This window comes from Solanum tuberosum, unplaced genomic scaffold, assembly GCF_000226075.1.
Source record: "Solanum tuberosum cultivar DM 1-3 516 R44 unplaced genomic scaffold, SolTub_3.0 scf00080, whole genome shotgun sequence".
Lineage (NCBI taxonomy): Eukaryota > Viridiplantae > Streptophyta > Magnoliopsida > Solanales > Solanaceae > Solanum > Solanum tuberosum.
Window position 1 is genome coordinate 1,580,937 of NW_006239007.1, and position 13,699 is coordinate 1,594,635.

The following is a 13,699-nucleotide window of genomic DNA, read 5'->3' on the forward strand; positions in this document are numbered from 1 at the left end:
TCCATTGTGATGCCTCACCCTCTTGATCTTGCCGAATTTCGGGCATATTGGTAGACACTGGTTCGACATCATGAATCTGTTGTATCTGCATACTATGTCCAGCTTTGAAATTTTCCGGCGGCTTTGAGCCTTCCCCGACCTCTTGCAATTGCTCTGCCCTTTCATTAAAAGTCACGTGACCCTCACATGCTTTCTCCTTTGTCTGAGGGATTATGAACGGCCCACCTTTACAATTGAGGCCCAAGTTAATTGTTGGGTCATGACCTACAAGTCGGTCTTGGCCCATTAATTTAAACTTGGAACCCTCCTCACGTGTCTCTGTATTTGCACGTGGTTGTCCAGCTGTGGCTGACATATCACTGTCCAAAGTACGATGTAACTCACGATCCTTTGGTACAAATATTTTGGACCGTTAGGTAATATCCACTTTCGAAGGGATTTTTTGGCTCTGTTCTTCTCCGGCGAACACCCTTGCAGGACTTTCAGTCCAGATTTGCATCGTGAATTGGAGGTTTCCATCGTCTATCGTGACCTCTTTAGGTACTTTGGTGCCATCACCTTCGACCTTGATTCTCGCCCATTTTAGGTGATTTCGTAGTTGTGTTTCCTCCTCTGTTTCGACCCATCCTCCGCAGAAATCACTGATGGCTTTGAACACCCCGTGGGACCAAAACTGAAGGGGCATACCAACGATTTTGATCCATGTTGTTCTAGCTCTCTCTGTCTCCAATGATGTACATATCGTCGGATTCCACCATTGGAAAAGCACTGGAGAGTTCCTCCAACTCCAATTACCTTCAACTACTTGTTCTGCTGTGATCATGGAGGAGAACTCAAATAAGAAGTAGTCGTTTCCCATCTCGTAGATATTCAAGCCATAAGTCTGCTTCCAAAGTTCATTTGTCCACCTTTTGATATCTGCAAGGGTTGGGGCTTCGCCTTTACTATATACAAATTTTCCCACTAAGCTCTTCTTTAAAACTTCACTGTATGAGTTTGCATTATCATTAATGCAGATTCTATCTCCCCTCTTCCCTAGAACCAATATTCCCCTTGTTTGCCCATTTAATGCTCTTTAGAATTTCTGCATACGGTATGTTCTTATCCACCAACCTATGTACTCCTCGGTTCCCCACGTGTTTATGGCTGCTGATAAATCTCTCAATCTTTTCTGCAATTCCTGACCATCCTGAGTTGATAGTCATTTCAGGGATGATAATAACTGCCCTTCTTCTGCCTTTGATGTTTATCAAGCTAATGTACCTTCCATACTTGTTGTAATTTCTGGCACAATAAATCTCTGAGAAAGCATCCTTTTTCTTCCATCTTCGCACCGTATTCCCCTTTGTTTTTGAGGCCTCCCGTAGAGTCTGACAGATCCATTCCAATGCTTTGGCGTTGAAGGTTGTTCTTGTGACGAAGTTCCTGCTTCTTTCTGTCCAGTCATACCAATCACCTGCTGTTCCGGGTGTTCGTGTGACATCGTAGGATTTAAATTCGACTGCGAAGTATATAGTGTCGTCCATCGAGGGTTAGTTCTAGAAAAGTTTTAGGAGGGAAAAAGAGAAGGAAAGGAGAAGGTAGCTTCCGGTGATCAGAAGGATCACCGGAGAAGAAAGAAGGAAATATCAATCTAGACAATCATCTCGATATTAGTGCCTGAGAGAAAAGTTATTTTCCACATGATTCAAAGCGCGAATATCTGTTTTGGGATCTATGCCAATTAGAAAAGTAATCTATGCAATTCAAAAAAAAAACCAGCTAATCTAACTTGTCGAAGATGAGAACCTTTTGTCCCCGTATTTGCTATTGACCAATGCATAGATGAGTGACAGTTTGTTTTAATTAGCAAAAAATGGATTCCGTTTATTTATACAACACTAAGATAATGCTTCTTTTAGTACTTCATAAACTTGCAAAAGCAAAAGTTAGAAAAGGTAGCTGCTGAGAGAGATGGATGTGTTTCGATAAAGTTTGGTTAAAGAAAAAGAATGTAGAAAATAAGAACAAAGGAGAGGGTTAACGAAAGAGAAATGGATCAGATTAGAAGGGAGGAGGAGAGGGTGTTGTAAACGTTGCCGGAGGTGCTAGATTGACGGGAGAATCATTTGATTTTAACCTTAACCATTTAGGTATAGAATTCATGAAGATGACACAAATGTTTCCAAAAAATTAAATAAATCATAATCCAAATTCCAAGTTAGTGACTTCTGAATTTGCTAGTTACAAGTTTCAAGGTGTGAATTCATTTATTGTATTCGCCTTCTCTCGCATAAAAAAATGCATGAGAAAAGGGAAAGATTGGGCAACAACCCAATCTAGAATGCATGTGGCTATGGCTATATCTAGATAGAAGGATTGCAGGTACTGCCTTAAATGAATGGAAGAGGAAAGGATCTCTTCGGCATTTTAGATACATGATTTTTCCCCTTTCATACAACCTAGATTTTTTGCAGTTTGAGATGCCTCTCGTTCTCTTTAATATATGCTTTACTCTTCTTTCTACTTTGTTTAGATTAATGTCATAAAATACAATATTGTGTGTAATTATATTGTACTTTCCTCATTCTCTTGTCGCTCTGGACAAATTGATTTCCTTGCAAATATTCTTGCTCTATTGGTCAATGTTCTAGGTTCAACCATTTCTTCATTGCTTCTTTCATTAGTTGTATCTGTAGTATTAATTTGGTGTGAGTTTCTTGGTTGTATTCATGGTCCTAGAGACACCCGGAATATCTGGAATATAGCAGGCAGAGGTTGGTACTCAAGGATATCTGGAATCAGTTTCTATTGTCATTTCCTTTGTTCTTTCATTTGAAGGTGAAAAGCTTTTAATAAAACACTCCAGGTCTATTAGGGCTTTAAGTGAAATGGAGGTGTGGATTTTATTAAGAAACCAAGTACAAACATATATGTAATGCAAGAAAAAAAAGGTAACTTCTTTTGCCGGTTATATTTATTTATAGGTGCCACCACTTTATTCAAGATAATACTCATGGGCAATGGGTCACACACCTTAGCTCACCCTGCATATACTTAACCAGAGTTTAAGTGAGTTGAAGCACCCTCCCTAAGCTCGGCTTATACACGCCTTAAATAAGCCTCAACAACACAACGTTTGACCTGTTGTGGTTTTGTTCTTTTGTTCTCAATCATCAGTATCTATCTCTATTCTATTACCTTTTGTTAGTGATAGAGGATGGACAAATGACTTTTATTCATTCACATTGTACTTTAAGATTTCGTTGGATATTCTCTAAATCTTGAATTGCAATGATCATTGTACTTTAAGATTTCATTGGATATTTTCTAAATCTTGAATTGCAATGATCTATCCTAATCTTTGGATGTGTAAGATTGTTCTTTTTTATCGTGTAATAAATAACTAACATTACATGATCCTGCATGTTATTGTAGGTATTCAGAATTTAAAAGCTGATGTTTACATATTTGGCATTCTACTTGTGGAGTTGATTGGCAATAGCTACATTGGTATAGAGAAGAAGATGGCAATGCACCACTGGATTCTTAGGGAACTCCAAGGAGAAAAAAAATCAATAGTGAATGAATCAATTCTACAAGATAATGATGAGCTTCCTAATGGCATCACAGACATAGCAGTAAAATGTTTGAATGAGCATCCAAATGAACGCCCAGATATGGTGGAAGTCTCTACCAACTTGTCCAATTTGGTAGGAGCAACTTGATATTAATTAGTTACTTTGAGCTTAGTGAGGTTTTATATGCTCAAAACATTACTCAATATGAATCATTAGTTGCTTGGCAGGTCATGTTTAGCGATTTGAATGTAATAAGGATTTAAGGTGTGTGGTGATTCTTGTTTTGCTTGTTAGGACGCTTACTATAGAGAACTTGAAAACCACTTGATATGCTTGAACTTCATTCGAGTTATTCCTCATTTTGGCTAATTCTTACTTTTAACACGATTTATGCTACAATTTTGATTTACTCTTTTTTAATTAACCTAGTTTTAACTTATGTGAGTGCATGTGTCAAATGTCAATATATTAAATTTCCTATACAAAAAGAATATATTACGTAAATAAGCGATGACATTGACAAAAATGTTATTACATTGACTTGTTTAATTATGTGTAATAAGTATTTAGATTTACCCTTCTTTACATGTAATCTTTTGTTATAATTTTCAGTAATGATATTGCGAGAAATTTATTTTTATTTTTAGACACTCGAAAAATGAACTTGTATGTTTATATTTAAGGGGAAAAAACATCAATGTACAACATAAGACCTAGTATTATAGAGAAACATAACAGTAGAATTTTACCAAAATAAAATGAGATTATTTTTTTAAGAAAAGGTATAAAAAAGCATGATTTCTACCAAAAAAAAACAAATGGAAAAGGGTTAAATGTACCCTGTACTTTCAAATATGGTTTAAATATATCCTTCGTTATACTATTGGGTCGTATATGCCCTTACCATTATACTATTGGACATATATACCCTTATTTTGGATGGAATGCCAATTATTTTCACTTATATTGCATTTGTCTCTCACCAGATTTACAAGAGAAAAAAACCAATATGATAAGAAGAACAAGAAAGCATAAGAAAAGATTAAGATTTCAAAAGATTCTAACCTCAAAGAAAGAATTTAGATTGAGCGTTCTTCAAGATCTGCCTCTTAGAAGATAATGAAATTTTAGATCTATAAAAAGGCATATAATGTATCTGATTGTATTTAATTAGAAGTGATGAAGGGTCACAACTATCTATCTACCATACACAATTGAAATGGTCAACAATGGAGCTAATAAATCCATCCGTCCTTTGGTTAGTAAAGGAAGATTAATGCAATTCTAAGGAGTGAATGACAATTGAATGGTAATCCTGTTATGAATTCTGAAGTTAGACTTTGAGCAACTAATGACACAAATAGGCTTGGTAGATTTGACAATAGTTGGAAAACCATTTGGCCAAAACATCACAGTTAAAACGCCTAATTAAACAAACTAAAAATGAAAGCCTCGAAACCCGAACCAGCCATCCTACTAGAACAAAAATGACCTTACGGATCTAACCGCGTTGACGAAATTCTCATCTGATCATATTTTACCAAGAATATTGACTGAAGTAGAACTTTGATTAATTTCCAAGTTAAAACGCCTAATTGCACAAACTCAAAATGCAAGCCTCAAAACCCAAACCAACCATCCTATTAAACCAAAAATGAACTTCCGGATCTAACCGTTCTGATGGAATTCTCATCCGATCACGTTTTACCAAGAATATTGACTGAAGTAGAACTTTGATTAATTTCCAAGTTAAAACGCCTAATTGCACAAACTCAAAATGCAAGCCTCAAAACCCAAACCAACCATCCTATTAAACCAAAAATGAACTTCCGGATCTAACCGTTCTGATGGAATTCTCATCCGATCACGTTTTACCAAGAATATTGAGTTGAGTCGAACTATGACTAAATTTCCAAGTTAAAACGCCTAATTGCACAAACTCAAAATGGAAGCCTTGAAACCCAAACCAACCATCCTACTAGATAAAAAATGACCTTACGGATCTAACCACGCTGACGGAATTCTCATCCGATCACGTTTTACTAAGAATATTGAGTTGAGTCGAACTTTGACTAAATTTCCAAGGTAAAATGCCTAATTGCACAAACTCAAAATGGAAGCCTCGAAACCTAAACCAACCATCCTACTAGAACAGAAATTACCTTACGGATCTAACCGCGCTGACGGAATTCTCATCCGATCACATTTTACCAAGAATATTGACTGACAATGCATTAGTTGCTCTTTAAAATGTTAATATGCTACTTTCACCAACTATCAATTCAAAGGATCCAAATCCCTGTTTTTATGACAATTACTATAGTTTGCCTGCCACTTCCAACTTGGTAGTGCTTTCTTAATGATGTGATATTCTTTATTTTAGAGCACCTCAACTACGTGACTAATACAAATTAAGCTAAAATGAGAGAGCATTCATGAGGAAAGAATTCACTCACACATAATTCATTGTTAAAATATTAGACACATCTTCATTTAAACTGAATGAAACTTACATAATTCATTGTTCAATTACAAAAGCTGGCACATACAACAAAGAAATACAATTACATTTGTTTTCAAAAGAAGTCTCTTATTTTTGTTACATTATCCTTCCATGACAAATACCAAGCTTCAAAAGTTGAATACCGGCCCCAACAGCATATAATAAGTTGATATAATAACATCTGAGTACTTTGTATTTCTGACTAGACCTTTGTGATTACTCCAACTGCTGAATAGTCTGCGAGAAAAGAAAAGTTCAATATAGTCTCGGAGAAGAAGGAATTATAAACACCTTGGAGAAGATGATGAACTTACCAGTTGGGTCAGCGTTTTGAGCAATCTGAGTTGGCTACTTACAAAAACACTAATGTTGAACTTAATCATGCATTTTTCATACAAAAACAACCTACTTTAAGCCCACAACATTCACATATATGTACATTTGTGGACATTCTACTAGGTAACAAAAAATCCTATTATGGTTAGCCCTTACAAAATAGCTACACAAAAACCATTCAGTGATTCAAAGCTTATCATTAATAATCATCCATACCATACTGTGACATTCAAGTTCACTAATGCTTAAGAAGAATTACATCCTCTTTATATCTTGAGTAATTTCCATTGCTACCTTGACTCGTTCATCTAAGTTGTATATTTCAAATGTAGGGAATCCAATAATAGAAAATATGTTACCATGAATCTCATATATATCATGCTCTCCTAGCTTGTTAATTAAAGAAGTCATTCTCTTATCATGACTTTCGGTGAATTGTTTCATCACCTCCATCAAACCTTTAAGAACAGTCTCATTATCATCTTCAACTGTTTTTCTTTTTTTGCATGTACCTTTTTCATTGACTTTAGAAGACGTTGCTTTAAAATTATTACCTTGTTTCTGAGATTGGTGGGTTTTACCTTTTTGAGTTGTGAATGAACTTTGTGCTGCTCCAGTTGATTCATTAGGTTCAACTTGAGCAGTAAATGGACTTTGTGTTGCTCCAGTTGATACATTAGGTTCCTCTTGAGCTGCTTGATCTTCTCTTGTGCCTGAAGCATCATTTACTTCGACAACAACAATAGGAAATCCCACAGACGTGCCATTAGTAATTTCTTGAGCTTCTTCGGCAAACTCTCCAGTAGCTCTATCCTTGCTAAATATCTCTTCCCAGTCAGCAAATAATGGGCATTTTTTTAAGTTCATTGACTTGGCATTTGGATCAACCTAAGAAAATAAAGAATAAGTACATGAAGTAACTGACAATATTCCAAAGACAGAGATCCATTCACCAAGAGAAAATATAAGTACCAATTCCCTGATGATTTAAAATAAATATAAATCACCCTTATCAAGTCATCCCAAGCTTTTGGATCATCAACTAAGATACTTCCATCACTATATTGGAATCCTAAGCCACTTTGACTTTTTAGTAACGATATGGTTGCATAACTCTTTTTTCATGCTCTTATTTTAGAATCAACATGTGGTAGAGATTCCAACCCACAGTTAGGATGACGAGCATTCATGTAGTGTTCCAATTTCCATTAAATATCCATGTCTAAAGGTTCCATTATCTCCTCTCCAACCATTAACACACAATTCTTTTAATCCATCTACAAGAGTAAGTTCCTCTTCTGGAGTCCATACCCTTCGAGATGAAGGTGTTGATTTTCTTGCCCTCTTTTTGGACGTGTTAGATGTTGCAGCAGTAGAACTAGCCATTTCAATCTGTAAATTATAAATGAAATCACAAGTAATACTAAGTTACAACTTACTAGTAAATTATGTCAATTATAACCCAATAAATTGTAATACAACTTGATTGATCTGGGAAAAGGATAATGTGAAGACATATATACAAATTCACTACTTATATTTAAAAATAATAGATATACGTTGAGATTCACTATTTGTCTGTACAAACAACAATGTGAGCCATACAAAAGATTGACCATTCGTTTCACAAAATAATAAAAGCTATTACATTTTACAGTGAACGGAAAACCAAAAACAAAAGTGCATAAGCACACCAAAAGTGACCACATAGTTTAAAATATAAAGATTGATTTCCCAATCTTTCATTCCACATAGACTGAGCTAGTTCATCCCTCCAAGTGCTTCCACTCATCAGATGCTTCAATTGTATTAATATTTTCATGTTCATGTTGATTCTCCATGTGGAATTCCATTTCCACATCTAATGGGTCAGCTTCCATCTCTCTTCGAATGAAATTGTGAATCAAACAACATGCACTAATAATTCTATTGTGAACCTTAACCGAGTGCCACGAAGGACTTCTAAGAATTCCTCAATTGCAATAACCCTTTAAAAGTACTAAAGTTTTCATGTCCAAAAATATCATGAAACATCAAGCTCTGCAACCCTGAGACCACAACAACAACAACATACTCAGTGTAGTCACACAAGTGGGATCTTGGGAGCATACGAAATACAAAGACCTTACCCTACCATTGTGGGGTAGAGAGGTTGTCTCTAATAGACCCTCCACTCAAAAAAGAAGTTTTTGAGGCAAGGAAAACACGATAACAAAATAGCAAGACACAAAGCAAGTGAAACAACATACATACCACATTGAGACAATCCACAGAAATTCAGTGACCATATCTTCAATATATCAAGATAGAGAATAAAACTAGCTAAAAGTGAGAAAACACAATAAAGATGGGAGAAGTTTTATGAAAAATGTAATTAAGTAGATATACTAGAAAATATAGTGATATCAAATAGAAAGATTCAAGACCAACAATATACAAACAATTCAAGCTAATACAAGAAGTGGCTTGCAACATTGACTTTGATTCAAATAAGAGAGTTTGGGACATTACCAGGGAGTCCAACAGGACTTAAGCACGAAGCTACTGCCACTCAACAATAAAGGGATACAATTCATGATAAATTATTTTAGGAATCTGACACTTCTATTCCTTGAAATTGAATAACATGAGGGAGCAAACAAAACAAAACATTATAATAAGCCTTAGTACCATGTTGATTCACTTAGCATACATTAATAAAGAGACAAAAGGAAAAAAGAAACGTGGTGATTTAGACATGTATCAACACAAAGCAAATATATTTTACCAAAACAACCATCTTATAACAAAAATAAGCACACTTTAGACCTACACTAAGGCACAGTAAACACTAAAAAAGCAAATATATTTTACCAACAATGACCAACAGGTAACAAATGGACCAAAACAATGTTTTTCGAAGCTAGAATCAACATCATTAAATTTCAATTGGAACAAATGCAGAAACAAGCTCTTATCTGACATAACACAAACAAACAATCCTTTCATTTTAAAATATAGTGTACTTCAAGCAATAAAGAGACGATGGACATTACCAAGGAGTCCAACAGGGGTTACTTCTAGTACTACCAACCCTCACATCTGGTACTACCAGTCTAGTACTACCAACAACAGGGGTTACTTCTAGTACTACCAACCCTCAAATCAGTGAAGGCAATAAGCAGTAACTCAGGTTAATATCAAAATCATATGACTTGATGTAATCATATGTGTATAGTGTCCTTACCTTGAATTCCTCAAACCACATATCATGAGTAGATTCTGGAAACTTCTTCCATGAGGGTCTAGCAAATTCAAATTTACTACGAATGCAACTAGCAATGCCTTCAATTACTATTTTGTGAGGATCAAACCTATATAAAATACAGTAGTTATCGAACATATAAACAGATAAACAATTCAGCTAAGCAAATGTATTATTAAAAGTTAGTCTTATTACCCATCCTCTTCAGGTACAATCCAGATTTGATGATCATTGTCCCCATTGCCAACTGTACTAGATGAGGTGACTGGAGTCGTATTGGTCGGTGGTGACATTAATTGTTCAAATTCTTGATTTATAGGTTGGGACTAATTAGATTGAGTTTGAGATTCAGTGTTACAAGGTTGAGATCGATTGACCTCAAGACTAGGTTGAGGCAAAGGAGGCCCATTTACATGGAGTGAACCAGTTTGAGAATAGAGGAATCGTGATGGGATTATGGGAGGTCGATATTTAGAGTTATAAGGTAAAGATTGATTCACTTCAAGATTAGGTTGATGCATTGAAGATTCATTGACATGAAGTGAACCGATATGAGATTGGAGGGCTCGTGATGGGATTATGGTAGGCAGTTGAACTGTTTGTCGCTCTACTGAACGTGTCTTTCTTTTACTTAATCTTTCTCTTTTACTGTTAGGTTGTCTTACTCTCTTAGATCTTGTACCTGACATCTGCAACAAACAAAGAACAATAAAATAATGTATTAGTAATGTAACCAATAAATAACACATGAACAAACATAGTGATAATAAAACCAATGAAGACAAGACAAAGTAATGCAAGAAATATTTTTGCTCAACTTAACAGATAATAGACGGTAAGTAATGCAAGAAATATTTTGGTCATAGTAATATAAAAATCACAATTCTATAAACCAGAATATAGTATTGTAAGTAAACAAACAAATAGACAAACTAATATTCTCAATCATCCTATGTATCCTGTTCTTGGGTTTGAAAGTGATCTTGTGAATCATCACTATCAAAAAATTCTTCCTCTTCACTTGTTTCCCCTTCCTCATCTTCCTCTTCTTCACTTGTTGTCTCCTCATCTTCAGCTTCATTTTCACTGACAACTGGTTGAAAATTACTTCCATGTATCTCTTCACCTACAACTTGGTCATCTCATAAGCAATCAATTAGATTATCCTCTATACTTGCACTAACATGTGATTGCTCCTCTTGGTAATAAACTTCCATATTATATCTTTTGTCCACAACTCCTCTTGGCTTTGTCTTTATAACTACCCACCAATCAGCTGTATCTCCTTTGTTTTCAGGATGACTTGCATAATAAACTTGAGTTGTTGTTTGGGGAAAGATGAAAGGGTCAAATTTAGAATATCTTCCCCTTTTTCGAACTTCAACAATACCAAAATGGATATCAACTTTCATGCCGTGTTTAGAGGTATCAAACCAATCACAGTAAAATAAAACTAACTTCATAAATGGTGCCATTGGCCATTCTAATTCGATAATTTCCTTAAGAACACCATAGTATTCACTTATGCTACCATCTTGTCCAGTGCCACTGACACACACCCCACTGTTATATGTACTTTTTCCTTCACCCCAAGAAGCAGTGTGAAATTTGTATCCATTCATGAAATAACCAGGCCAAGACCGTGCCTGTCTCAATGGTCTCATTGCTAAAATTCGCAAATAAGAATCTTGTCAGATCTCTTATGGATTACTATTCACCTATCAAACAGAGAAATCATATTAGATATACATTTCAAATGATATATTCTTTATTCACAACTGATTATATTAATTCATACATATTCCTTGAACCATCGTGGAAAGTCAGCTTCAATTTGCTTATCAATGATATCATCGGTAAGATCATTGTAAGTATATCTCAAGGCTTTTTCATACAAACTGCACTTAATTAAATTAGTAAATTAATTTTAGCCTAAATATAATAATCATATGTACACTATGGTGGGTACTTACTTGAGAAAAGGCTTAACCTCATCACAATTAATAAGAACATGCAATTGTGCTGCTGCAACTTCTTTATCATCTAGCCACTAAATATTGCCCTTTTTCTTTCCATAACTTCGTCCAGAAAGATTAAAGACTGATAGAGTTGGTTGAGTAGCATTTTTTGTGATTAAATCATCATTGCGATCAACTCTATTATTGCTAGATAGGACATGAGATTCAAAATAATGGGAAGCAAAGTATGAGATTTCTTGAGCCAAGTATGCTTGGCAAATAGATCATTCAACTCTAGATTTGTATTTTATAGTCTTCTTTATTTTGTTTAGGAACCTGCAATCAAATTATGAAATAAATAAATTATGTAATAAAATCACGAGAAAAATAATACATTTTAAAAATATATTGGTATACCTTTCAAATGGATACATCCATCGGTATTGAACAGGACCACAAACCCTTGCTTCATAAGGCAAATGAATCATTAAGTGCTCCATTGAATAAAAAAGACCGGGTGGAAATATTCGTTGCAATTTACACAAGATTAATGGAATGTTTTCTTCCATTTGCCTTAAATGATCCTCCCGCAATACTGTTGAGCACAAGTCTTTAAAGAATAAATTGAGTTCAGTTAGTGGCTTCCAGATTGGTTTTGGAAGTGCACCAAAAGCTACTGGAATAAGACATTGCATAAAAATGTGGCAGTCATGACTTTTCATTTCAAATAACTTTAAATGTTTCTTATCAACACATTTACCCAAATTAGAAGCATATCCATCAGCATTTTTAGCTCATGAACCCATTCACATACATCTTTATTTTGGTCGTCATTTAAGGTAAACTTTGCTTTCGGTTTAATCCATCTCCCATCAACATTCTGTTGCAAGTGTAAATCACTTCGACGACAATATTCTTTCAAGTCCATTCTTGCCTTCTCATTATCCTTTGTTCTCTCACTGTTATCCATGACTGTATGGAAAATATTGTCAAAGACATTCTTTTCTATATGCATTACATCAAGATTGTGGCGAACTAGATTGGTCTTCCAATATGGCAGATCCCAAAAAATACTTCTTTTGGTCCAATTATGTGATTTTCCATAACCGTAAAAGTTGCGCGGACCAAATTCAGTAATCTTAGGAAATCCTTTAATTTTTTCCCACACTTGTTCTCCAGTTAACCTGGGAGGAGGTCTAGACTTTTCCTCTCTTCCTTTATAAAAAGCATTCTTGTTTCTTCTAAATTCATGATTGAGAGGCAAGAATTGCCGGTTACAATCAAACCAAGAAACTTTTCTTCCATTTTTCAAACTGAAAGTTTTTGTTTCATCCATACAAATTGGGCAAGCTAATTTACATGTTGTACTCCATCCCGACAGCATGCCATAAGCAAGAAAATCATTAATTGTCCACATTAATGCTGCTCGCATGAGAAAATTCTATTTCTTGGACATGTCATAAGTGACTGCACCATCCTTCCATAACTGTTGTAATTCATCTATTAACGGTTGAAAACAGTTGAAGATACACATCAATTTTCATTTTGGGATTATGAGGACCTGGAATAATCAATGTTAAGAACATATATGGGGCAGTCATACAAATATCAGGAGGAAGATTGTACGGTGTAACAATCACTGGCCAACAAGAGTATGATGATCCTGATTGGCCAAAAGGAGTAAAACCATCAGAACAAAGACCAAGCCTAACATTTCTTGGCTCTACAACAAAGCCTGGATAAGTTTGATATGAAATTTTTCATGATTCTCCATCCGAAGGGTGGCATAACACACCTTCTTCCCTGCGATTTTTATAGTGTCTCCTCATGTCTTCAGTAGTGTCACGACCCGAGAGCACCCCCTAGTCGTAACCGGCGTACTCGACCTCGAAGAGGTCTAATACAAGCCTCTTAGCATTCATTCATCACATAAACACTAAAAACCATAAGGAATTAAAAACTTTCTTTACAAAGAAGACATTTAATTAAAAATAGCAAGCGCAAGACTTTCTAGACTTTATACATGATGTCTCAAAACCATCTAATACTTTAGAGTACAAAACTCGGGACCAATCCCATACACAACTTAAACAATACT

At 35.2% G+C, this 13,699-nt stretch overlaps 1 protein-coding gene and 2 long non-coding RNA genes across 3 annotated transcripts in view; 1 reads left to right on the plus strand and 2 right to left on the minus strand.

Annotated features, from left to right (window-relative positions):
- The window catches only part of LOC102592110 (probable serine/threonine-protein kinase At1g18390), a 10,774-nt gene extending 7,067 nt beyond the window's left edge, over positions 1 to 3,707 (plus strand). The window contains exon 7 of the mRNA XM_006346624.2: positions 3,418 to 3,707. Within this exon, the coding sequence (XP_006346686.1) occupies positions 3,418 to 3,707 (290 nt within the window). The remainder of the gene's footprint in view (positions 1 to 3,417) is intronic.
- Positions 3,708 to 9,625: 5,918 nt separating this feature from the next.
- On the minus strand, positions 9,626 to 9,924 carry LOC107060440 (uncharacterized). The gene is made up of 2 exons (XR_001473372.1): positions 9,839 to 9,924; positions 9,626 to 9,752 (listed from the first exon to the last, which is right to left on the minus strand). It is a non-coding gene; the product is annotated as an uncharacterized lncRNA (long non-coding RNA).
- Positions 9,925 to 10,553: 629 nt separating this feature from the next.
- On the minus strand, positions 10,554 to 13,013 carry LOC102588563 (uncharacterized). The gene is made up of 4 exons (XR_001473371.1): positions 12,019 to 13,013; positions 11,617 to 11,937; positions 11,442 to 11,541; positions 10,554 to 11,361 (listed from the first exon to the last, which is right to left on the minus strand). It is a non-coding gene; the product is annotated as an uncharacterized lncRNA (long non-coding RNA).
- Between the last annotated feature and the right edge of the window lie 686 nt (positions 13,014 to 13,699).